Raw genomic sequence first — 26,047 nt, 5'->3', positions numbered from 1 at the left:
TTGTACTTCTCAGCAGATTCAGTCTGCAAATAAACCCAGTCTCCCCAAAACTGTACTGACGCAACTGACTTTATAGTTGGTCTGAACCGTGGTCAGGGAAACAGCAACCCAAAGTTTCCTCATGGTTTTGCTGTCAGGCTGTTACATGGCGCTGTGCCATATTTGTCCAGCAGACAGTGAGATTAAAAAAATTACTGCCAGTGTGGTAAGTGCATGGCAGCCAGTATTCCTGTTCCTGCTGCTAGGTTCTGCCACATCTGGAAAACAAATCCAGAAAAAGCAGAGTTACACAAGCTGAGTGCCAAGTGGACATCAAGTCATCCTGCAACAACTTCTTCATGCACAAGATCTTCATAAAATGTATAATGTATTTTAATTCTCAACAATTTTAACTGTAATGTGGATCATAATAACCTTCTTGATAAAGTTCAGCGTCATTTTCCGCACACCGAAACCACCAGTATGCTGTTGAACGATGGTAACTGGGTTCGTTGGGGTAATCACGGTCAACCTAAACAAAATAGCTACATGTTACCAGGTCTAATGTAATAAACAGTTGTCAAATGTACATTCATGTCATTAAACTCGATCAAACATATAACATGAATGTGTGAAAACAATATCATTGTGGACTGGGAAACCTAAGGAAAGAGGTATCCAGGCAAACTTCAGTACAAATGACATTAATTTTAACATAGATATTAGAAAAATGTTGTGAAGACAAGACATGGACTGAACTGGCTTATAAAGGAAGTTAACTTCTAAAGGATGAGGTACCCAGAAGGAAAGGAGCTCAAACTAGCGACAATAATAAATGAAGTTTGAGAATGGAATGAAATATATTCTTTATAGATCTGAAACCAATCAAGTATCCTCACCAGGCGTGTTAAGCAGTTGAAACGATAATACCGTCCTTTCCTGAAGAAGTACACAGAATTTCCAATGCGTAACACATCATCCAGATCCCCAACAATGCCATCCCACTTCAACAGTAGTTCTGGGTACATCTCAGCATTAACACTGTGGTTGTGGTTTGAATTGTACCTCCAGTAATGGTCCCCTGCAACAAACATACAAACGTCAACACAGTGAATAGATTATCTCCATGATAATGTATTTATCTGAAAATAAATATTCGTCTATCCTGAATGGTATGCACTCTTCAATACATGGGAGAAAAGCTCTGACCCTGGGGGTAGAGATGTCCAACAGCAACAAATCTGTGGCCAGAAACCTATATATTCCAGTTAATAAAACACTGCACCGCAGTCTGAATGAGATCTGTGTGCAAGTTAATTTAACCTAATATTCTGTCTATGTTATAAACGGAACACTTTACGAATGGTAAGCAGTCAAAAAAGGGTAAAAACCATTCATATTGAGGTTAGGGAGATCATAAATCTTGTTCGTCACCAATGCAAACAAGAAACAGCAGAGAAGAGTCTGATTTTGCAGATGAAAGAAGGGCAAGCTATTGTCGAGTGTCAGATGCAACTGTGAAACAGATCAGATCGGAGAGCACGGACAAAAATTATGCAAGTTCAAGCCTTATATTTCTGATAAGGACCATATGCCCTCCCCACGACATCCACCCACACTGTCTTTTTTAGTTTCTCCTCACCCACTGATATCCAGAGCCATTCACAAAGATCAAAGTTAAAATTCTAGTAAACATGTTAGAATTCTTATGGCATGCATACATTTTACAACTTCTTTGTCTTCTAACAGCATGTAGGTATCTGACCTAGGTCAAATATGATAGTCTGAATAAATTCGTATACTGAAGAAGATGTGTTAATTACAGTAAGTGTTCATTTTATTCCACTTTAAGAAATAAACGCATAATGAATGGGTACAAATAATGAAAGAATTCAAAAGATGCAATGCTCTACACCTTTTACCTACCTTTAAAGAAGAAAAATGTAGAATTATCATAGTACATAGCTGCATCCACGTTGTTTGGAATTCCTCTCCAGGCGTCAGAAATAAGTCTGGGATATTTTGGAAGTAGACATACACCCCTGTATGCCCAAGTCTTGTTACCTTTGAAAAAGTAAATCTTGCCATACGGAAGAGCAATGGCTGCATCTATATTGCCTGGCAGTTCACGCCAATGATGGGAGATGAGTTTTGGGTAACCACTGAGAGGCCCGTCAGCTGCCAGCTTCCAGTAATATTCCCCTATGATGGCACGGAGACAGATGTTTCACTTACTGCATACTGCACAACCACTATTCCATTCAATTGCATGCAATGTAAAGAAACTGTACCAATTGTAGAGGATGGGATCAGAAGAAATGTTGGCACACAAATCTTGACTATTAGCTCAAACACCAGCTAGCTATCAAATGGCAAGATTTCTGCTCCTTTCAAGATAAATCAAGCAAGAGAAAAAGACACTCAGGAAGACCCCTCAAAAGAAGAAGAGATGGTTTTGCAACACAGAAGCCACGTCAACTAGGCCTAACACTGGGAAAAGAGGTGGCAGCAGTTTTGAGGTGATTTAACATGCTTCGTCTCTCTATGGTTCATAGAGTGATTAAGAGGAAGCAGTCATGGCTCATTACAAACATTCACCTGCAGCAACTGAGTTAATCCATGAGAAACTTCACTTAATTCTGCCTTTACTACAGTGAAAATTTAAACTAGGATCCTCAGGTGCATTGTAGGTTGAGCTGAACTGCTCAATCCCTTGTTTCTTTGGCTCTAATGTGACAAAGAGTTAATCTACCAGTCATGGAAATATGCTAAAAAAACACTACATTTCATCTTAACCAGTTCAGTCCAATCTATTTCATTCCTAGTTCCCACAATTCTCTTCACAAGCAAAACATGAACAGCACAAAATTTTTCTGCAGTTCAAACAGCGGACATGGAATCTGTAAGAAGTACCCAGAAATGTACTACACTAGAAAACATTTATAATTAAGATAAATATGGAACAACCTAGTATTTGTTCAGTAAATATAAAAACAGACCAATGAAATGAAAAAAATTTAACCTAACCTTGGCAGAATAAACACTTACATAGCAAGACATACAGGGACGACTATTGTGAGCAAGGACACAACTTGAGGCTAATCCATGAAAGACAGAAGAACATATACACTTTATTAATATCCTTATTATTACTCTGTTGATCTTCCAACCCTCCAATTTCCAACAGGATTCTCTGCCAAAATTCTATTAATAATAAGCATCCACTGCTTTCCCATCTGAACTATCTGGTATTCAATCACCCTCACAGAAATACACAATAAGACAATGCCTCCTTAATCAACAGGTTTCCATCTCCAACTTCAAGCAGTACGACTTTCCCTCCCTTACCTTTCAGTACGTATGTGACTCCTGCAGGATACTGAAAAATGGCATCAAATGTGGAATCTGAACAAATATCGGGTGGAAAATGTATTCTCTGTCCATACAAATCCTGGAAAAGAGAATGTTTTTGTACCTGTGCCTTGGTGGAATGGTAATAATTCACATTAACAGTAAATTAATCAAACCTGAGTCATTCATCACTTATGTGACTAAGCTATCTTGGCCCATGATTCATTGCAATAACAAACACAGTAGAGATAAAAGAAGGAAACTCTACATCAACTAAAGAACAGGAAGATACCAGCCATGGCTGAAATTAATTTTGAACGTCAAAACAGATTAAATGAACATTATCTAAACCTAAGATACAGGCTGACTACATATCACGTACCTGAAAAATGGTGAACAGCACAAGAGAACAGAAATGACTGTGACTGTATATTTCAATTTTATAACTCTCCTTACAAGAAGATTGAGAGACTCTTGAATTTAAACAGACAAAGTGGCAGCCGACCACACCCAATAATTCACCTCAGTTTCAAAATTCTCAGGCTTCATCTGAAACTGGACTCAACACTGACAACTGAATTGTCAAACTGAGGTCAACAAAGAACCCACTTTGAGGTTCATGACAAAACATCAGGGCCAATTTACTTGTTCTAATTCTAAGATTTCCAGAACTGTTCGAATAAGCCAGATATAGAAACAGATGTAAATTTCTGCCGGAGAACATGAAATGGCGAAGTTTTGAACAGAATTATCGAACATGCTTAAATACTTATGAGAGAACTGTAAATCATTGAATATTTCCTTTGTAGCACCTGAATGCCTTGGATGTCATCACTGTGTAACCTGAATGATGGGTCATACATCCCTGCATATGGAAACATGACAGATGTAGTATTTTTTGAGTGGCCTAACCCCAGAGCATGTCCAAACTCGTGCACTGCTACATAGAACATGTTCTGACCTGAAATAGTTAAAATATTGCTTCATTAACCTATTCACTGTTTTCCTATGAGTTTCAATGGCTAGAGCTATGTGCTTAGAGAATTGTGTTTCTATTCATTATGATACACTGTTCTGTTAACATCTGAAAGATGAACAAAGACATTTTTTCTCATGCAAAAATCCAGTTCGTTACTGAAAGAACTTCTGTGTAGGTCTTGAAAAATTCTGCTGTCCCTAGACACCTTGTTAGCATGTGGCTGTATAAACGAACATGTCATGTAAGAAGATAATTCCTCACCATCATTTATGCATAATTTTTTGTATGTAAAAATTCAGTTTCCATTATCTGGAATTAACTTTCACATTCCATAAGAGGCCAGAATTATTTGACTAGTTGAATCTGAAGGACTATTTACAGCTTTTCAAGAAAACTCTTCACCATTAAGTCAGCCAGTTTGCAAAAGTTATTGCATTTTATGTATGAACTTGAGCAACTTAGAATGTGATAAATGTTGTTAAACTGAGGTTCTCGTAGTGATGAATACCAAGATGGCTGTCTTCTACGGCATGGCACTGTGTAGTCTGGTAGATACTGATAGAAGGTTCAGAGAAGCTTAATGCCTCCATCATCAAGGTAACTAATGATGGGGCCAGTGAACTACTACTCTGAAATGTTGGTCAATATAAACTAGCGTACTGCGTGGCACTACGTCCCACAAGACAGCCATCTTGATAAACACAATCCATAATAAAATCTGAAGACCTATTCTGACACTGTGAACCAACTGTTTATATTTTTAAATACAAATAACATTTACGAGGATACCAAATTTCCTTAAAATATCTCTGTTAATGATCAAATACTGGAAGCGTAACTACAGTGAATCATCAGTTACTGCTGTCAAAGACATGAAGTTTAATGGTGCACGTGGCACTCCCAGCTCAGACGTAAGCACAATGGCCACTGTTGGCATCACTTTATCCAGAACGATTTGCAGTAGCGTCACATACATACGAAGACCTCATGAAAATCATCAGACAAGCATATTTTACAACTGAGGAAAGTAGGCTAGGAAAGAATTTGATCTTTATGTGCACCATCTTCAATCAAAATGTTTATAATTATTCTAAGAGTATTAAAATGATAAAAGAAACCTTGTATTCAATCATCATCATCCACCTCATGATGAAGCCTTCTCCATTCCTCTCTGTTTGTCTATATTCAGTATAATTTATGTATTCCCAACTGCATTTCCTGTATCTTCCCTCATTCCATTTTGCCCTCAATGTCTCAAATCATTTTGTACAATACCTGATCAGTGAATACTTAATCTTACCCGTATACTTCCTAATGGTCCATGGTTCATCATCATCAAAGTGCACCTTTCCAGAAGTAGGAGAGGAAGCATGAGCAAGGACCTTCCCCACGCCATCAAATGGCATTTCATCACCATGGCTCCCACTAACGAACATAATTTTGATGTCTGCTGTCTCATTCCTTTGGACAGACAGGAAGTTCAGTTCTGCAACAGCTGCCCATGTACCCAGTGCCTTCTCCATCTCATCAGCAACAGCCAATCTTGACAAATGCTTGATACTCGGATACCTTTGTATTGCATATGTAAGGTTCTGCTTCGACCATTTTCCACCTGAATAAATGCATAAGGACAACATAAAATACATTTTAGCATTCATATACCTTAATGGAAGATAAGCTTTATAGCTTTTAAAAACAGAAATTAACAGTTTTATTATATACACAATTACAGACTGAAACACCAAGTTTTAACAGATAAAATATTATCATTTTACACAAAGTTGAAATATGGAAGCAGGAATAACTTACCAAATATAGAAAACCTCTTCCTCCGGCTGTGCTCTTCATCAAAGTCATGTCTGTCCTTCAGTCCACACCGAGGCTTTGTCATCATCTCATGAGTTTCTTCATCCATCATGCCTAACAGAGAATATTGTTGAAGCAGGTTAATTTTTTATTCCAACTATGAATGAGAAGGCACATTTTTTTGTATTCAATTTACTGGGCGAATGCAAATATAACAATTCAACACAAAGTGTACTGAATTTTCACGTATCCACTAAACATAACAAGAAAAAAAAAAAGCTCCTTCTTATAATATGTGTTATGTTTCAACTTTCACATAAAATGCTCTAATTCTTTAAGTTACTGCATTATTTTCTATGCGCACCAGTATAGAACAACATAATAACAACAAACAACTACAAAATTATAAAAACCAAAAACTTTGTGAGGCCACAACACATTTCTAAAGTAAAGCAAATAAATAGCCGACAGGTGTGGTAAAAGTATTTGGTTTATGCAACTTCTATACTGTACAATTTTCTACTCTTGTTCACCATGCATGTGTGTTCATTCTGTACGTCACACTCAGTGTTTGTTTGACAGAACTCAGTGCCAAGTTTGTCTAGTGCTGATAAGGGAGATAAAGCCTCAGATATGAGAACACATAATGAGATTCATTCACAGAATGGGATGAACTGAATCTAAGTACACGATTTGCTATCATGGACAGCGGAGTGCATAAGTCTTCAACACAAAAACCGGTTATGATAGCTCACACAGTAAAGTGCTAGGCCGAGATCTGCGGGAGTAGAAACCAGTTCCAGGGAGGAATGATCAGTCTCCTATGATTGCTAACATTAAAATGGATCTGAGACTGTAAAATGTTCTGGACAGTGTCAGTTAATGGGCTTCTTTCAGGACATTGTAGCCTTCCGGGTTATGATCCTGCAGCCTTGAAGGTGGTTACGAAAATATGAAAGGAATATATCACCTCCATCTTCAGGGTTCACATTGCTAACCAGCTGCATGGCGATACAGTCCAGAATACCACAATCAACATCTTCACCACTGTGAGAACCTCTGGTCTCAGCTAAATGTCTACCACCAATTTGGAGAATCAGATACCAAACACTTAGTAATTGCATCTGTAACTTGTCAGCAGAGTAATCAATGATGTAAGAACTGCAAAAATATGTAGAGGTAAGGGACAATTGTGTATGGTGAAACAGAAAGTGTGCAGGCAGTACCATCACCCTGTTTCCTTGCATGTCCTCAGAAAACCACTGAAGAACTTCAGTGAGAATATTCATTATCCTGAAGACACTGCTGAGAGGCCATCAGTTAAGTCAGACTAAAACTATAATTGTATTTACCTGTTGGTTGAAGCCCAACAAACATCTGGAAATCCATAATGGATGTTCTCATCATGCTTTCCATCATATCATTTGTCATGCGTGAATCATTTCTCATCACACGTGGGTCCATGTATCCAAACTGAACCAAGTACTTCTGAAAGTAAAGGTAAAATGATGGTATACTTTCTGAGGCTACAATCAAGACATTATTTGGTGCAGTGATAAACAAATGAGCCACATATGACTTCAAGCAATCAGAAGAGATAAAATCTTCTCTTGAAATCATCATTTCCTAATGATGGGACAGTGACAGATTCAAAAATATTTGAATTCTGCTCCAAACTGAATTGGCCAGTCACCTGAGTAAGAAGAACAAATCAGGAAAATTCGTATCTGATGCTATTTCATAACACTTTTCATTATTATCTGGACTGTTGAGTTTTTAGATCTTACCCATTGTCTAGTGTTCACACAACACCCCATGGAAAAGGTGCCCAGGACAGACCCATTCTCAATACACTGTACGTTTTACATCAGACAATGGACAAGTTCCAAAAATCCAGCAATCCAGATGGTACTGCACCCTCACCAGAACCCTTCAGAATAGATTTATTATAATAATTTAGTACTAGCACAAGTACCTACTATTTTGTTTACATATTTTAAATAAAGTGCAAAAGTAATTTAATTAATTAATCATTATGACCTCTGAAACGTCAGTAAACTTCTACCAGACTACACGGTGCAACCACCCAGACAGCAACCATCTTCTAAATTAATGTTAACTTACCAATTACTTCTGCGCATATATGTTAGGCAGCAGGCAGATTCATTCCTGCACTTACCATGGCTCCCGAGTCCACAAACGAAGGTTCTGCCATAGTTCCCACAATACACAGCATAAGAAGCAAGCACACACAAGACATGACCTATTCTGAATGCGGTAGTCACACCTAATACTTCTGTTATCAGAAGCAGTGTGGGAAGTGTAACAGCTCTGCTGTCAATAAAAGATAACCTAATGGCATCTTTTTAACACGGGAAGCATGAAGAACAGCAGAGATATTTACAACTTTTACTTCGTATTACTACTGTAAATGAAAACATTTATTTTCTCAGTTTATTGCAAAACATGGCACAGGTAAATATAATAAACTGAATTACACCTTGCTCTAACCAAAGGCTTCCTTTATCCACTGATATTGATTCAAGTTCTGATAACTGGATAAAAGGCAAACTCGTCCCAGTTTATAGAAAAGATGATAAAACAATAAAGATAATACTGCTTAGACATTGTCCAGAAATATAAGCAAATTATAAATCTGAAACTGAGGAGACAGGTGGAAAATGAATTGAGAAGACAACAAAATGGTTTGAGAGAAAACAGACTGAATTTACACAAGACAGATAATACAAAAGAGACTGGACCCTGCCAGAGACAATGTTTGGTAATTTATTGCAACAGACAATGGATTTAGAGGGTTTCACAGGGCGACGGTTTACAAGGACTAACAGGCAGAGTAAAGAGAATTTATGAAAAACGTGAGAACAGTTTGGTAACAGATCACAACAAAATCTGAAAGTGTCAATACATACAGAGGGGTTAGACAGGGAAGTGTCAGTGTCTTATCTCTTATGTTCTTCAATGTAATGTAAGACACAAGGGGTAAAGGAAGTACATGAAGGAGGATTACCAATGAATTACAGTATTATATGCAGTACAATGGAACTGAGTGAAAGCAAATTAGAGAAGAAATTCCCAAAATGTGTGAACATTTTAGCTTTAATATCAATTTAGAATAAAAGTGTGGTTATGAAAATAATTTGGATGACATGGGCATGGAAAAGATAAAATGTAATGATAACAAAATTAAAGAAATAAGAGAACTTAAAGATCATCAGAAGTAAAACACTGACAATGAGTGAACTTCACTGATACTGACAACTCATTTACAATTTCTGTCCTTAAGAATATTAAGATCAGCACCAAATAATACATTTCAATGCTTAGTACATGCTACTGGCAATAAGTGAAGAAGCCAAAGACTCACCTGACAAGCAATCTGATATTCCATTTAATTTAATTTATAAACTGAGTAACAGAGAATTATGAGGTCATCAGGTAGATGGACTGATGAGAAGACTAAATGTAAAATATTTCTTTAATTGCAATGATTTTAATAACCACTGATGTTGATTCTGCTCCAGGGTTCTGGCACCATGAGCGAGTCAGTCGAGCTGCTGACGTTTCAGAGGACCATACTGACTCAATAATCAGGGTTGGAGTGAGGAATGTTGGGGAAGAAGCTGGTTTATACAGAAATAGGAGATGGATCAGGTCATGGACATTGGCCACTCAAGTTACAGGAGGAGGAGGGGAAAAGGAACCATGTTTGCACCTCAACAATAGTGGCCTTTATGGCATAGTCAAATGGAAATTTGAAACAGGAGAAAAAAAACCTGGAAAAGATGGCCTTTTTAGAAGACTAGAAACAAGGTATGGACAATTGGCATGAGACGTGGTGAAATGCTGTGACGTCAGTGAGACGAGAGGGAAGGACGGTTGTGAGGAAGGGAAACAGACTCTGGAGTTGGTCCTGGAGCAGGGTCTGCATTTGGGGAACAGAGAGAATACCATAACCATTCCCATAAAACATAGTTACAGAAGATGTTTAACTACATGATGTTTACCAACCGTGCGGCCAAGATTCAAACAAAACTGTGTATCACCGCCCAACACAAATTGTAAACATGCCATTGAATCAGACAAGTGTCCACTTTATAGATTTCATTGTGTTCAATATCATAAATACAACAGCTTGTCTGGAAACGGCTAATCTCACTGATGAAAATAAGTCAACAATTCAAACTCCTCTCACAGCCAGAGAAACCAGAATAATAAAGCTAATCAGCAGTGTTGGAAGTGGAGCAGAGTCTGCATTGCTCCTTATACACTGATCATTTGTTTTCTTCCCCATGCCTGAAAATAAAGTGAAAGTCATTATTATTTCGTGGAACAGAGCCTATGTTGCTTTTCTACAATGACCATCTGCATTCTTCCTATTGCTACTGAACAGCTGACTTAAATTTATTACTTTCACCTATAATGTGACATAGAGGCACATTAAACTAAGTGGTGTAATTTCCAATCCAGGGATGAGAAAAGTAGAATCCATGGGCCAAGTACAGTCAAAGTGGCATGGGATTAATTTTAATTTTAATTTTGTCCTTATAGTACCTCATGGGAACTAGGTCTGATAAATAATCACATAACTAAGGTTGTAATTTTTATGTTTTTCTCCATTCACACATTTTCTTTAGCATTTATGTAGATACTTTTAATGTCCCCTTTTTCCTGATTTTCATCCCAAAGGGCACAACATTTTCCACTGTCAAGTGACACAGTATTGAATTTTTCTTTCCACAGTTCTGCATAACCAAATAAACACAGATTATAAAGAGGAATAAATACCAGAAAGAGAGATTTGCTGCAGATGAGACAGTTCATGTAACACTAAGAAATTTTAGGCTTAGCTTCACATCTATTTCCTGCACAATTTTTTCACAAAAAATAAAATTTTCGATGAAGAGTTTTAATCTTAGAAAGTGAAGAATTGAGAAATTGTAAGACTTGAGGTTCTCACAGCGGTGAGTATGAAGATTTCTGTCTTCTTGGTTATTGCGCTGTGTAGTCTGGTCGATGCTAACCAACGTTTCAGAGGTCATACTGCCGCCAGAACCAACCAGACCACTAACTCGGCCCCTTTCAGGGCCCTTATCCATACAACTAAACTCACCTTTCTCTCTCTACTTTATCTCCCTCTCCCACTCTCACCCACGTGCTACCATTGGTCCACTCCCATACCTGCTCCCATTGGCTCGGGGCAGGCTACACCTTTCACTTCCCTGCCTATAAATCCAACTCCTCACACCCTATTGGCATATTCATCGCCCTGATGACGGAGGCAGTATGACCTCTGAAACGTTGGTTAGCATCGACCAGACTACACAGCGCAACAACCCAGAAGACAGAAATCTTCAATTGAGAAATTATTAATTTTTCCCAAATTGGCAAAGTTTATGTGCACCAACTGTCCCAAAACTGACAGTTGTCAATATTTCTTATCTTTTATGTCTGTGAATGGCTTATCCATACCTTTCTGACACACGGCACCAACATGATCATTTGGGGCATCTGAACACGAATACTCTTTTACACCATACAGAACCTGGGAAAAAAAGTATTACTCACCTACACATTGTACTATGATTATGGTTGTATGTGCAAACACAGGACATAATATAATAAAATATAATGTTACATAACATAAATAAAATTACAGTGTGTTATGCAACCATTTAACAACACACAATGTGTAAAAGAGAGTTCACTATGAAGTTCATCTGCAGACAGCAACACTTTTGTAACCAATTATCGATATTTTGAAGTGTAAAGTTTGTCAACATTCTCACCATCTGCAGTGATTTTCTTTTTAACTAAATAATTATAGTAAAATTCAGATCACATCACAATTACTAGCTCAATGAAAAGACAATTAAATCAACACTTTTCAATATCAAGACTCCCATGTTGCTATGGTTACAGCAAGTAACCAGCTGATTCCTTTACATACACAAATAAAGAAATAAGGTCATCAAACACAATAGTTCAGATTATACAAATAAATAAAATTAAGTGCCACATGCTTTAACTCTCATTCAGTTATCATAAGGTGAAATTAATGACACCACTGACTGCTGCAAAGTAATTATTTCAGTAACCTCACTAAGTATGGGTCCATGATTCATTCATTTTACATTGACAGACCCCAACAGATTACAATAGCTGATCCCCTACAACCAAGTAAATGTACGTGCAGCGAAAATTCCGAGAGCATCGGAAGAGCTTCAAGTACCTGTATTCCTTTGATGTCATCTTCATGCAATGTGAAGTTGGGGTTGTAGCCCTTTGCATACGGAAACATGACAGAAGCCAAAATGTCGGAGTGGCCCAATCCCAGAATATGCCCGAACTCATGTACAGCTGTGTGAAACAAGTTCTGACCTGCAACCGTCACACAGTCATACAACCACATCAGCTCGTGGACTATCCTTTCTTAAGAAAATCTCCATATTTTACAAAATTCAAAGGATAATGATCATGTTCATGCTGAATCCCATCCTATATCTAGAGCGCTGTCATCCATTCAAGGTCTGAATTTCCCTTCTTGCTGGAATTAACACACATCTTACCATGTACAAACTATGTACTTTTCTTCAACCAAACAGTTTTAATCATTTAAATAAAGTTATCAACTTTCAAGTGATATAATAATCACTAGTATAATGGAATAACAATTCTTAAGATATGATTCATGTTGCCAGTAGCTGTATAAGAATCAGAATTAACATACTTGACAAGAACTACAAATTTTCATTTCAAGAACAATATAAGTGATCACCGTAGACAACATTTTGAACATGTGAAGAGGAAAAGACATAACAGGATCCATTTCTTCCTGTAATTATAACCCATGAGGAAAATGAAACACTGGGGAGAACTAGCGCTGATGTGACTACACAAGGCTTTCTGCATGGTCGTACCTTCATAACATCTAATGGTCCACTCTTCAGCAATATCAAAATGCAATTTTCCAGAAGGCGGAGGAAAAGCATGCGCCACAACCATTCCCCTTCCATCAAAAGGCATCCCATCACCATGGTCTCTGCTAGCAAATGTAATCCTGATGTCTGCAAGTTCATTGTTTGTAGCTGGTCGGAACCTAAATTTGGTAACAGCAGCCCAGACAGCTGCAGCACGTTCCACCTCCTCATCCACAGCTGACGTGGGCAGGTCTGGATACATTTGTATCATATATGTCAAGTTATAATTTCCCCAGACTCCATCTGTGAGAACAAACAACACTCACTTTAGTTTGAAGATAAATTGTGATTTTGGACAAATGCAAGAGCACAGTCTGAGACAAGCAAAGGGAGGCCAAACAGAGTTGCTCATTCATACTGAACAATTTTTTTTATGTGTACTAAAATTGTTCTTGTTTTAAATTTAATTTTTTCTGATGTTACCAAGTTGGCCCCACTACACTGTTTTTTAAGTAAAACTGCAGTCACTATGAAATGCTACAATTCTGAGTGACCAAAAAAATACGAATCTTAAAGAACATAGAAGAAATATGCCGAAAGAACTGAGGAAAGTCACAAAAATTGTGAAGTGCCCTTAAACTTCTCAGACATGCGTCACCGACATCACTACTGCAGAGCCGCAATGCCACAGTAAACTAATAAGTGAGCCTCACCCAGTGTTGTATACCTCTTGCTCCGGCTGTACTCTTCATCAAAGTCATGTCTGTCCTTCATTCCACACCGAGGCTTCGTCATCATCTCATGTGTTGCTTCGTCCATCAAGCCTGAAGAAGATGTACTGTTCAAATATTTGACAAAGAGACAATAACAAATTGTTAATGGCAGAAGAAAGCAGTGTATCTAGACCTGCAAAGAAATCAAACTACAGCCTGCAGATATACAATGAAGAATGTGTTGTAAGAAACAAAGAAAAAGAAACACAAGGAGCACAGTGTAAGGCACATCATAATATCTGCTTGTCCTTGCACTATGAACAAATTCTGCCTACTCTACCATATCATATTAGTAACAAAAGCTAAATATATACTTTTAACTAAATGACTGACTAAGGAACAAATTCATTCTTGAAAATCGAACAGTAGCTCAGTTGGTCCAGAAATTCCCCACTTTTCATTAAACTTGAAGGCTCACTGTAATGTCACAGCAGCCCCACTGGAACCAATCCTGAGTGAGATCAACCCAGTTAAAAAAGTATCTGAACTGAAAGGTAGCGAGCATTGCCCAAATTAAATCTGCTTTTAATTTCCCCATGAATCAAATTTTTATTCCTTACTGTCGCTCCCAAATATCTGAACTTTGCCACATTTTCAAAGAATCCAGTAGCTGGCATTAAGTTACGATTTTGTCCTGCATTCTGCTGATGAGGCATCAACTTATACTTTGTTTTCTCTGTGTTTACGTCTAGACCAACCTCGTTACTAGCATCAATAAGAGCTTCTGTGTTTTTCCTTATGGTATTTATTTACATCCCCCAATAGATTTTACATCATCAGCCTAGACCAGAAGCTGATGTGTCCCATTAAATTTTAGTTCCATTTGGTGTTCTTGGACCTTCCTAATTGCATATTTTAAAGCAAAGTTGAAAAGCAGTGGTGATAAAGCATCTCCTTGTTTTAGACCATCTTGAATAGGAAACGTGTTAGACAAATGTTTGCCTATACGGGCTTTATTATATGTTTCGTTTAAACACATCTTAATAAGCCATATACCAAACTCAATGAGAATACTGTTCAATACTTTCTTTCTAACCAAACATTTGTACAATTTTCTTATATGTCCCATGCAAGTTAATGCCCCACACATGTGAATCCCACTGCTTTCATGTATCAGCACCTGTTGATTCAAGTCCAACAAACTGCTGGAAGTCAGCAACAGCTTCGGTCACTACATTTGAATCCATGACTACCTTTCTGTTCAAAATCTGCGAGTCCAAGTAGCCAAAATCAACTAGGTACTCCTGAAACAGAGGTATGGATTATCATTAATTCCCTCCCACACGATACTGCTTGCTCGGTATCTTCATATCTGTTTTATGAAGAGGAACGGAAATGTTGGTGCACTGGAAGCAATTACTTTAGCCTTAGCACTTTGAGGAATCATAATCTACAGATGGATAGGCACAGTGAAAGACCACACAGCAATATCAAGTCCTCCCAGAGGACATCTTATGCTTTTCAGCATTCAAATATGGTTCAAAGGTCATGCAGAGCTCCACCTGAGATGGTTAGAACAATTGTTCTGTAATATAAGATAACAGTTTTCTGCACAGCAATAGTCAGTCCTTGAAGCAGTCAGATCATGAAATCCATTGAACAGGAATGTTGCAACCGTCCCTTTCTCCAACACTAGGAGTTGCCCTGCTCGGTTGTAGCCTTTTATGACTTTTTTTTTAGGTTTATGGGGTTAACTGGGGAACTTAGCTCTGGTGAGCAGAGATATATTTTTAACAACTAGGCAATATTTCAAGTATCCAGACATGAAAATATCAAAGACATTCATTATAATAATCAAGACTGAAACTACACCTTGAATGTAAGATTAGCTACTAAGCACTATCTGTGTATCATATCATCAATGCTAAGTGCAGTTGATAAAACTGAGATGCACGCCCTGACTACATTTAAATTTTCTATAACTAAACCAGTGGATTCACTTACAATGGTGCCCATACAGGTGTTTAAAGGTGCAGAAAAGGTCATTACAACGAGGAACAGACACACCACAAGACCACAGCACCACATCATCACAGGTTCAACTGTTGTGTGATGTATTGTTAACTTATCAAGGATAATCTCTGTCTGCCCCTTCCACTTTATCTCTAATCATACTTAAACCCACATTATGGCAGATGACTGATATGTAAGAAGGAAAGAGTGTAGAAATTTCTTAGAAACTGTAAAAATATTTCCAATTAGTAGGTCTCACCCTAACCACTTTGGCAAAGTCTTGGGACTATTGTCTACTTGTGCTGATGCCTAACCCATTAAGCATGTTCCACGAGCTACACTGCTGCATACATCATACTTAATTTGTCAATGATTTCCTAATAAAGAGAACCTGAAATTCAGTGACGAATTTTTAGGAGAATAAATTGGCACTAAAACTGGCTAAAGATTACAGTACACGAGCATGAACAAAACTTACTTTATTGAGTCAGCAACAGTGTCTTTATTTACTACTGGGTCTTTCATTTGAGAGCATGAAGTGAATGTCATGGTGCTGGTGTGCTTCAGTAACAAGTGACCTCAAATACAGGAGCAGATAAAACAGTACTGCTCATAAATAAAGTCTGATTTCAACCTAACAAGCTTACTCAAACTGCACGAAGGTTCAAACCAGATGATGAGACGAGCGGACCATGAAGCAAGTAGTTTGAGAGATTAAGAAAAACAAAAATACATTTCAGTTGAAAAAACTTTTAGGTGAGAGCACTTGTGTCAAGGAACTATAAATGGGTGGATAATAAAATATGGATCTTGAAGAATTATGGTATGAGGATGTGGACTGGATTCATGTTATACGTCACTTACACGTCAAAGTCACTGAAAAACTGTTTTTTATACAAATCCAAGTGTGTTACGAACTAGTTACATGGTTGAATACAAATCTGTATTATAAAAACATATTTTTTATTGACAATTTCTGAGCCTGTCATGAATATTTACCTATTTTATTGCTGTTCAGCACATTTCAGCAAGCAGACTGTGGACGGAAGTGGACAAAATGTTCAAAACTTCTGCAATTTAAAGGAATTCCATGTCGCCGTGAAAAATTGGGGGCGGAGGTTATAAGTTGATAGGTAGTCAATCTTCTTACCGATTGCGCTACTGACTACAACATGCTCATTTACATCGCATTTACTTATAATGACACATAGGTGGCAGCGCATTATACACGGCGCTATGTTCCCCGTCGGCATTGCAGTTACACATCAATTGACATCTGCAGCAAGCTGATCGGAAGATGCTGCTGGAGATGTTGGTCTTTAGAAAATCAAGGAGGGAATAAGATTCGTTGTAATACGTCAGGGCTAATCAAATTAAGCTCATTAAGTTGCAAAATGTGGCCAGAATGAGGGCATTGGCGGTGTCTGTATGGATTTTCATCAACCTTGTGCTCGTGGGCATGTGCGGATACATATACCTACTGTGGTCCCAGTATTGGCACTATGTTGAGAGGCAACATGAACGCATGGCAGGTCTCATTAGTAGCGGTGGCGGTGGCGGTGGCGCCGGCGGCGGCAGCGGCAGCCAGATATTCTACTACCGCAACAACGACCCTCCCTCCTCCTCTACAACAGACCCAGACGTCACCGCTGTTTCGTCTAGAAACCATGTCAAAGCATATACATGGTGTAAGTATGTGGTTAGGTTATATGGAGCGCTCCACGTGACACTGCATAATTTCTCTGAATGTCGTAGGTTACAGACTATCCCAAATTTACCAAAACAGTCGTTGAGTAATGAGAACCATTTAAGTATGGAGCTGCAGCCAGTCTTTGCAAAATTATAACTTCGCCTTAACATATGCTTCTTCATTCTTTGGGGTCTGACAAAGAAGTCGTGGGTGGATACATCTCTGTGTCCGAGAAGCCCATGTCTCATATGTATATTGTGCCTAGTTTTGTAAGAATTACTTGGCATTTGACGCTGTACTCATCACTATTTTAATTTCTCTCCTTCCCAGTTTTTGAAGACAACTCTGATCACATCAGGAAATGTGGCAATGTAGAGAATTTTCACTTACAAAGGGGTCAAAGTTTTAATGACACTGAAATGCACAAGAAATAACTCAACATACTTTTCATTACTAAAGTATGACATTTTCAGTGTACTGACACTGTGTTCCCTCATTTCTGTTGTATACTGTATGCAGATTTAAAGATGAATGAGAATGGTAGCAGTGCCCCCCCTCCAACCACGATCAAAGAAGCAAACAAGGTCTTGGGAGGCAGCTGGTACCATCTACACACTATTATACACTCTTTCCCACTCACACTTCATCAGTCTCTGCATAACATTTCAATGCTTGATGGGTTTCAAGAGCACTCGCGATTATCACCTGTCAACGGTTTCATTAAATCGACGAAATGGAAAACTGACACAAATGGAATGCATTACTCCAGCGTGGAGTATGCATTTTATCCCAAATTCTTGCATCTGTATTGGCCCTGATGTTCATTCACTGCAGACAAAATGAATGACAGAAACACCATCATACTGATTACAGTCATAAATTTTGTTGTTCACAAAGCTAATAAACAGCGCTGATATTACAATGCATACACATTCTTCAAATGTTCAGGGTACTTCACTTCACAAAATATTTCAAATCAAAGGAGGAATTATTAGTGGAATCTGTATTTTGCATGACAGGCTGTTTTCCTGTTAAGTATAATTTAATTATGCATGAAGAATACAAAACTAAACTTCAGCTAACTTAAACTGACTTTTGGTGATGACGTTTCCTTCATGCTAGATGCAACACTTGTCTCAATATTACTTGTTCTCCAGAATTTGGTCCACAGTATCCAGGTCCATCATATGATGGTAAGGAGGTTTACTTTAAGGTACAAGAGGTTTCTGTTGCACACTGAATCCCTCATACTCATCAAAGTTTCTCGCCCCACTCTGCAGTACACATAACTGTGGTTCAAAATTAGCAGCAGGATTAGAATTCTGTTGTTTCTGGCTTGACAGTCAAAGTGGTCCAACATCGGAACAGTCGGCCACGGTTCCCCAAGACACGGGTCGGCAAGAATGAGACACAGTGTTCAGAATGGAGTGGCAATGACAAGGTGTCCTCAAGGATCATAGCCTACAAGAGTCAGCTGGTAGTTCATCTACGCCGTGTGCTGCTGGAGGAGAGCAGTGTATTCAAGGCTAATGGCGAGGGTAACAACCCGTACAATGTGCGCTATGCGGGACCACGCAGCTCCTATGCTGATAAGAGCGTGCATGATCTGGTATGCAGTCTCAGGAAGAAGGTGGGCATCATACGCACAGTAAGTGGGCTGGATGAGCCGTTCAAGGGACGGGGGCTCAGGGAACTGTTTCCCAGGGCACCCATCTTTACTGCAAAGTACAATACCTGTGCCATCGTCACTAACGCGGGCTCGCTCTTCGGCTCGGGACTCGGCTCTTTCATTGGTGAGTTGGTTGCTATAAATGTGGATTTTGTGGTGAACCAGGCTGGGTTGGGAGGAAGGAGTTGTGATTTGTCTCAAGGCCCAGTACAATGAGTAGGTGAACAGAGCAATGGTAACCTTAATTAAGGTAGCTCACATCAGGATCTGATGCTTTTACGTGCCAAAAAGGACTTTATCTGTAGCTAACAGTACCAAGTGGGATCTTACGTGGGAAGAACAAAAGAGAAGCATTTGGGGAAATTCAAATGTGGATACTTGTTAAGCTATCGTTTGCTGCATGCAGGGTATGTCATGAGAACTCTTACACGGCCTTTTGGGGGGTTTGGAGAGCAGAATCACAGATGAAGGAGAACCATGAGGAAAAGGCATCAGGGGGCAAGGTTCACAGAAATTTCATTAGTTGATATTCTGGACATGGGTGAGAGGAAAAGAATAAGGTACTGGGCACAAAGTAGATTGGTGTAAAATCTCGGTCAATGGAAGATACACATGAAAACCCAAATAAATAGCCTCACTAGAAATGTTTTTAGAAAATAAACCCAACCCTGAAACTGCAATTCATTTATCTAGAATATACAAACAAAAAATCTTAAATGGTTGCAGGTACCTAAAAACAAGCAGTGAAAACCACCCACACAACTATATTTATATGCTGCATACTGCAAAACACTACGTGGTTTGGCTTTCAGGTATCAACGCTGAAACAGACTGTGCAATGAATGCATTTTAATTGGCACAGGAGTATGGATGCATGCTCGTTTTTGTTTAGGTAGTCGGTGAAAGAGTTGATATTGTGTGCTTATCCCAGTTCAGATGAGAGTAAAGGATATTAAAAGTTATTATTCAGTTAAAATAGAGCAATAAAATTATGTACAGATTTTGATCCAATTCCTTGTGGCAAGCTGGTTCAGGCTGATTACATTTCTTGTAAATGGAATCCTTGAGTGATGCTTTTTGTTTGTTGCGGGAACTTTTGTGATATAATATTGTTATGCTGAAACAAGTATGTGTGCTAGTACGAAAAGTGTTTTAAAAATTATAAATTTTTGTATATATGTATGTAGATGTCTGTACCTACGCACGTGTGTGTGAGCATAAGTCGCTGAAGAAGTCTAAATCTGATCACAGATATGCATGACATGATCCTGAGGTTCAATCATGCTCCCACGATTGGCTATGAGGCGGACGTTGGTACAAAGACTACATTGCGCATTGTCAACTCACAGGTAGTCTCAAAATCCAGCTTCAACTTTATGACATCACCCCTCTACCAGAATGTGATTCTGCTTGCTTGGGACCCCAGCAACTACTCTTCCACATTAGAACAGGTGTGTTTTATGTTAATATTTTCATGTTTTTATTTCCAAATCACCATCTGTGAAGGAACACATGTATTTGCAAAGCCACATTTGGGAATGAGTATGAATTGCTGGGTAACATTAGCAGAGTCTTTGAGAAGCTGATAGGTGCTCAGCCCATCAAGAAATTCCTCACCCTTTATGGAACCAGAAGCTTCACAAGAGTCTAGTAATAGACTCCTATCCGGAACCAAATTAATCTACTCCACATCTTAATGCTGTACTTGAACCTACACCTAGTTCTCCCAAGCGAAATATATGGCTGCACTACTGTTCTCCACAACAGGAGGAGCCATCAAAAGGGCCATCGCACGCGACACAGAACACAAGAGATCCTCTGCATTACAGTTAAAAGAATCTGAAGTAAAACGGTACTCTGAAATGGGATTGGAAGTCATGTTGTTCTACACATCTCCAACTGAAGAAATCATAGCTGGTCTTCATTTCTGTTTCATATTATTGTACCATTAACTGTTAAGTGCTTTTCTCTGGTGGCTTCCTAACAGTGGTACCAACAGCCAGACTTTGACCTGTTCACGCCATACTTCGAACATCGGAAACTCCACCCAGAGCAGGCTTTCTACCTGTTGGATCCACACTCACAGTGGATGCTGTGGGACTACATCCAGAGTCTCACCCCAGTCAGAATACGCAAGAACCCACCCTCTTCGGGCTTCCTAGGTAACGTGCTGAGTTATTTGCTGCTTCCCTGTGAGCTGTGCAATGGCATTAGTGAGCCACTGTTGTCACGTTTTCTGAAATTTTATAAAGAAATTCCAGAACTCAAAATTGAATGTGAAGAGTAGAATTTTCCAAAATGTCAACTAATAATTCCAAAAGTAGCAGGAAGACGACAGCTTGGGAACATTCTCAGTGCTTGAACTGTGATAACTCTGAGGCTAAAATAATGCAGTTAAAAAGATAATAATTCAGACAAAGATTAAGTAATTCTGTACTTAAAGTCAGAATATGGCGAATGAATGGTTAGAACTCCTACTTTGTATTTGTGACATCCTGGATTTTATTCTCAGCTCTGATGATAGAGATATTGTCAGTTCCTCAAAGCGAATCAACCTCCCATTTTGCTGTATAATTTATGCAGCTGAGAAAGCATCATATTCTGATATCACGACCTTCATGCTCCATTATTGTTTGTGTCTGACTTACCAGGTCTGGCTCTCTTGCTTCCTCACTGTTTGCATGTGGATTTGCTGGAGTATGTGCCATCAGTCCGGCTGACAAAACGCTGCCACTACTGGGACGTAGCCGAAGACTCATCTTGCACATTTGGTGTGTGGCATCCGCTGGCTGCTGAGAAACTTCTTGCTCTGGCACTAAATGTGGCAAGTGACCAGTCAGTGTTCTCTGACGGTTACATTCGAGTGCCTGGCTACGACACTTTGCAATGCTGAATGTAACCTCCTCCTGCTGGAGTAAGAAGACAGTTCAGGTTTGAGAAACAGTGGGTAAAACGCAAACAAAAACTGTAATCAGGAAGTACTCAGTGAGGTAGATTAGTATGAACAGTTCCATTCTCTCAGTAGTCGTCGTATTGCATTTGGTTGGACATTTTCTTTTAAATTCCCCATTTAGAATTTTCTTTATTGAAATAGGACATGTTTGTATGAATATGTTCACCTTCTGGGTGATTACTCGTAATATAATGGAGGAACATACTGCTTCCACCCTCAGAGGGTACATCTTTCTCCAAAATAATGGTAAACACCTACAAGTCACATTGCATCACCACCCACAAACACAACAGGCAATGCCTTCACCACCATCAGACCCCCAAACAACAGATGTTTATATCAACTTTCAATGTTAATTTCAAACTGAGCTTCTAGTCAATGAATCAAGTATCTCATCACATGTGATACAATCATCAGTTTACAGCCACGTCACAGCCCTGTGGAGCACGTATTGAAATCGCTCCATTTGTCTGCCCATACACGTGGAACGACTCGAGGATGAACAAAATTGTTTTGATTAAGATTTATATTGGAGACTTTTATGAAAGACTGTCAAACTATTAAAGTTTTCATGTAGATCAGTCAGTTTTAATAACCTCTTTACACAAGGATAAAAGATTTTATTGGTGTCATTTTATGACAGATTTTATTTTAATGTGTGTTATTACAGTAAACAGTGAAGCCTGTTCTAGTCATTCATTCTATACTTTTTAATTCTCGCCAGTTTAGGCAATTATCAACTAACAGTGAACAGTTTTATATGAATTTAATCTTTGTTTATTTTCAATCATAATTATGCTGCTCTGTGAAGAATGTTGTTAATATTTAGACTATAATCATCATAAATTATGTATTTGCACTTCCAGTAAATATCTTATTTTTTTAAAGAGTTATTTATTTATATAATATTTTGGATATTGTTCATGCACATTTTATACTTGTCATTATTATGTGTTGTTTTTATTGTATGAAGTATGTTTTAAACTACGACAAGCTTATGAGTCTGCATGTTTGTTCTCTCTAAAACTTTTGAATCTGTATGTTGATTTCCGTGAAACCTGGTGTGATCATCATGGCCTAGTGACACTTGTACTTCTAATTTCCTCTTATGACAGCTGTACCAACTTGAGAGCTAGAATGACACTAGCACCAGCTTTTTTAGGAACTCACATTTGGTGTGGCAAAATTTGTATAACTTCCGTTAAAGTAATTTTGTGTAGAGTATAGTGCAAGATGGAGCCCATGTGAAATTTACATCTGGCTTTTGGTTTGACTGCTCTCACCACTGGAGTTGGGCATATAACATTTTTATGTAGATCATAAACATAGCCACACATTGTTCCTAAGTCAGCAGTCACTGACGTGATGCTGGAATGAAAGTTTGAGGTCGCAACTGACAGATTTAGTGTCGGAACTTGTACGAGAGGAAACTGGTCAATAAATAATGTAAGTATCAGACAGATAGATTGAACCATTTGAAGGAAAGTGGTGTGGCAGATGATTTTCAAAAAATATAAGCACAGAAGTAAATACTTCTAAATTAATCTTCTGTTTCATACATAATACCTCAGATGTTCGATTCAATTGTGGGGGCTTAAATACTGACCTGGACTCTTAAAAATGTGAACAAAACTGAGCCCAGCGATTGTCAGTAAACAGGCAGTGTAAATCTTCGCTTGTGTGCATTTCTCTTTCTCCCGTGTGTGTTCATCATTCACTTTGTTTCATCTTACCGTCCAATAAGCTGTGAGAAAGCACAAATGGATGTTATGGAATCAGTTATACAAGTCAATTCAGTTACAGTACACGCTGGTTTCCGTACGTACGTTAAAGTTTAGGCGATTCATATTTTGTATTAGAGATGTTGAATTTACATGCAAATGTTCAATTTGTCTCACTGATATTGGATTTTAGAATTTGATATGTTATTTAAGAAATATAATTTGTATTAAATTTGAAGGACGAGAGTCTACAGCTTGATTTCTGCGTGATCTCACTTTTGAAACATGGCATTATACAAGCAGCGAAGTGGGCTTATGAAACTCGTACCAGTACCGAGTCTGTAGAGGCAGGCTGTATTCTGCACTGCAGTTAACTTCTGAATGCAGAAATCATCTCAAATAGAAAGAAGGCGAACGCTGTTACACCGAGTCCAGCCAGACCTCTCGTGGTGCCAAAACCTCAAGTCTGAAACTACGCTGCATCTTTAGAAGCCACCGTGGTACATTTATGTGCAATGTGTTCAAAAGTTCTGCAGCAAATATGTGATACATCACTTTACATGTTGTATGGTAACATCATTACCACGAACCTAACAGTGAGAGTATTTTTTACTTTACCAGAAAAGTTATATTGGCAGCACTGATATAAACTGTATGGTGGCTTTCATCAACAATCTCAGTGCTTCATATACTGGAAAATTTGTAACAGAGGTAATATGGTTCCTATTCAGATGTAGAATTGTTCGTTAATTCTGCGCCATTGTAATGGTAATATGTACAGAGGGCTTAAATTTCACAGACGAAGTTGCTGCTAGTGGTAACTGGAGAGGGTGATGGAGAAGAAACCAAAGCCCCTATGAACTGACGAATTAGCATCATGATTTTAAGCCTTCATCCTCCCCACTTGTTTAGGCGACCGAACGTGGGAAGCAGCACTGGTTCTGAAGGAACCAAATTTTGGTGCACAAGTTTTAAGCCTGATCAATACCATAGTGAGAATGGCACAAAGTGATATTCATCTGGCAAAATGCCTGGTGGCTCTAGAATCTGCAAGCTTCATTTAAAAATGGGTTCATTTGATATACTGTAGCAAAATATCTGTTCATATACTAGGCCTTAATACTGAAATTTAATTTGGTCAGTTAATTTAGTAGACGCATCCGATGCCTGACTATGTGACCTTTCAGTGAAACCCAACGGAGAAAATCCCTGCAAGGGGAAGTCGTTTCTGGTGCGGTGCGGGGGGAATGTTTACTGCCTGGTGGACTAGAGGGCTGCTATTGGTGGGAAGTGTGACACGTCAGAGTTCTACGCTACTACACAGACTGAAAACATCAAGCAGTTGAGACCAGCGTGTATTGAGTGCACCTCTAATGTGTTCTGATAATATTCTAGATTAAATCGCTGTGCCGCTGTGAGGTAATCTTAAAGCTGTACCCATTAGAACACATGAAAGCCTGTCGTCTGTTGTTCGTTCAGTGGTTGTGGAACGAATGCTTTTAGGATGGGTCGTCACTCACAGCGAAATCTTGCGCATGCGCGTATATCGAATTCCTAGCAGGGATTTTCTCCTGGTCTGCGGACGATATCAGCATTTCAGTATAGTATTGATAGACGTAAACAGGGAGATATGTCGGCACAACATTCTGGTTTCTTACAATGTTCATGTAGTTATTTATTTGCTTATGGAATAAGTAATGAAAGAAGTTGGCCCATTGTGTACCCTAGCAACTGTTACAGAAGCACAGTAGTTCATTGGTGCCACCAGATGGCAGTGGCCAGAGTGTAGTGTTCATTACTGTGAGAAATAAATGAACTGAAATGATGTGAAGTTTTATGCGTTCGGCAGGTACGTCACCCCGACTGCTGGCCTGGTAGCAAACCTGCAGGGCCTGAGCTCAGTCCTCAATTCTCCCCCAGACTTAAATGTTGTAAAGTTAAATTTTGCTCCTATATTCTTGAGCAGACTGTTTCTAGACCCGACATATTCCAAAACATTTCAGTCTAATGGCACCAAGACCGCCTGATGAAAACGAGTGTTATGCCACGATTCTACGCTTTGTAGTCTGGTAGAAATGTGTGGCGTTTCAGAGGTGTTTGCTGCCTCCATCGTCAGGGCGCAGCATATGCACACTCACCGCCTTGAGAACCTCAATCTCACGTGTGTCTGAGGGCGATCCCCCAAATTCTTCCCTACTTCAAACAAAACCTTTTCTCTGTTCCTCAAACTGAACA

At 38.8% G+C, this 26,047-nt stretch overlaps 3 protein-coding genes across 10 annotated transcripts; 1 reads left to right on the top strand and 2 right to left on the bottom strand.

The window, feature by feature from the left end:
* Window positions 1-118: 118 nt before the first annotated feature.
* Window positions 119-10,283, bottom strand: LOC110834801 (matrix metalloproteinase-19). 4 transcript variants are annotated; one of them, XM_022074321.2, is made up of 10 exons: window positions 10,145-10,283; window positions 7,468-7,603; window positions 6,119-6,229; window positions 5,610-5,921; window positions 4,143-4,291; window positions 3,328-3,430; window positions 1,906-2,181; window positions 879-1,060; window positions 415-511; window positions 119-257 (listed from the first exon to the last, which is right to left on the bottom strand). In XM_022074321.2, the coding sequence occupies exons 1-10, from the start codon at window positions 10,205-10,207 to the stop codon at window positions 142-144; spliced, it is 1,545 nt and encodes a 514-aa protein (XP_021930013.2). In that variant the 5' UTR covers window positions 10,208-10,283; the 3' UTR covers window positions 119-141. The 4 variants fall into 4 exon arrangements, with proteins under 4 accessions (XP_021930013.2, XP_087202228.1, XP_087202229.1 ...); XM_087346102.1 differs by lacking the exon at window positions 10,145-10,283 and adding an exon at window positions 8,295-8,390; XM_087346103.1 differs by lacking the exon at window positions 10,145-10,283 and adding an exon at window positions 8,240-8,259.
* Window positions 9,594-16,927, bottom strand: LOC110834807 (50 kDa hatching enzyme). 4 transcript variants are annotated; one of them, XM_022074335.2, is made up of 7 exons: window positions 16,779-16,927; window positions 14,947-15,070; window positions 13,767-13,877; window positions 13,054-13,356; window positions 12,366-12,514; window positions 11,606-11,678; window positions 9,594-10,429 (listed from the first exon to the last, which is right to left on the bottom strand). In XM_022074335.2, the coding sequence occupies exons 2-7, from the start codon at window positions 15,011-15,013 to the stop codon at window positions 10,314-10,316; spliced, it is 819 nt and encodes a 272-aa protein (XP_021930027.1). In that variant the 5' UTR covers window positions 15,014-15,070; window positions 16,779-16,927; the 3' UTR covers window positions 9,594-10,313. The 4 variants fall into 4 exon arrangements, with proteins under 4 accessions (XP_021930027.1, XP_021930025.2, XP_021930026.2 ...); XM_022074333.2 differs by lacking the exon at window positions 16,779-16,927 and adding an exon at window positions 16,644-16,713; XM_022074334.2 differs by lacking the exon at window positions 16,779-16,927 and adding an exon at window positions 16,258-16,278.
* A 100-nt stretch (window positions 16,928-17,027) lies between these two features.
* SiaT (beta-galactoside-a-2,6-sialyltransferase) lies at window positions 17,028-25,637 on the top strand. 2 transcript variants are annotated; one of them, XR_015534436.1, is made up of 6 exons: window positions 17,028-17,467; window positions 18,813-19,262; window positions 20,390-20,589; window positions 21,126-21,300; window positions 21,790-23,537; window positions 24,052-25,637. XR_015534436.1 is itself a non-coding variant. In XM_022074326.2 (5 exons), exons 1-5 carry the CDS (start codon window positions 17,185-17,187, stop codon window positions 22,029-22,031), a joined length of 1,350 nt encoding a protein of 449 aa, XP_021930018.1. In that variant the 5' UTR covers window positions 17,028-17,184; the 3' UTR covers window positions 22,032-25,637. The 2 variants fall into 2 exon arrangements, 1 of the variants encoding a protein (XP_021930018.1); XM_022074326.2 differs by having other exon boundaries at window positions 21,790-25,637.
* The last annotated feature ends 410 nt before the right edge of the window (window positions 25,638-26,047 follow it).

This window comes from Zootermopsis nevadensis, unplaced genomic scaffold (assembly GCF_977971745.1).
Source record: "Zootermopsis nevadensis isolate Lab colony 2312 unplaced genomic scaffold, Znev_1.0 Znev_ptg000010l, whole genome shotgun sequence".
Taxonomy (NCBI): domain Eukaryota; kingdom Metazoa; phylum Arthropoda; class Insecta; order Blattodea; family Termopsidae; genus Zootermopsis; species Zootermopsis nevadensis.
This window is presented reverse-complemented; position numbering and strand designations above follow the sequence as displayed.

Excerpts from the sequence above, each read along its gene's own strand:
- LOC110834801 (XM_087346102.1), bottom strand. The coding sequence starts at position 8,375 with ATGTCTTGTGTGTGCTTGCTTCTTATGCTGTGTATTGTGGGAACTATG. Across the intron at positions 7,604-8,294 it reads TTGTGGACTCGGGAGCCATG|AAGTACTTGGTTCAGTTTGG; the intron begins GTAAGTGCAGGA and ends CTTTACTTTCAG. Across the intron at positions 4,292-5,609 it reads GACCATTAGGAAGTATACGG|GTCAGAACATGTTCTATGTA; the intron begins GTAAGATTAAGT and ends TAACTATTTCAG.
- LOC110834807 (XM_087346108.1), bottom strand. The coding sequence starts at position 15,857 with ATGATGTGGTGCTGTGGTCTTGTGGTGTGTCTGTTCCTCGTTGTAATG. Across the intron at positions 12,515-13,053 it reads GACCATTAGATGTTATGAAG|GTCAGAACTTGTTTCACACA; the intron begins GTACGACCATGC and ends TGACGGTTGCAG. Across the intron at positions 11,679-12,365 it reads ATGACATCAAAGGAATACAG|GTTCTGTATGGTGTAAAAGA; the intron begins GTACTTGAAGCT and ends TTTTTTTCCCAG.
- SiaT (XM_022074326.2), top strand. The coding sequence starts at position 17,185 with ATGAGGGCATTGGCGGTGTCTGTATGGATTTTCATCAACCTTGTGCTC. Across the intron at positions 20,590-21,125 it reads ACTCTTCCACATTAGAACAG|TGGTACCAACAGCCAGACTT; the intron begins GTGTGTTTTATG and ends GCTTCCTAACAG. Across the intron at positions 21,301-21,789 it reads ACCCTCTTCGGGCTTCCTAG|GTCTGGCTCTCTTGCTTCCT; the intron begins GTAACGTGCTGA and ends CTGACTTACCAG.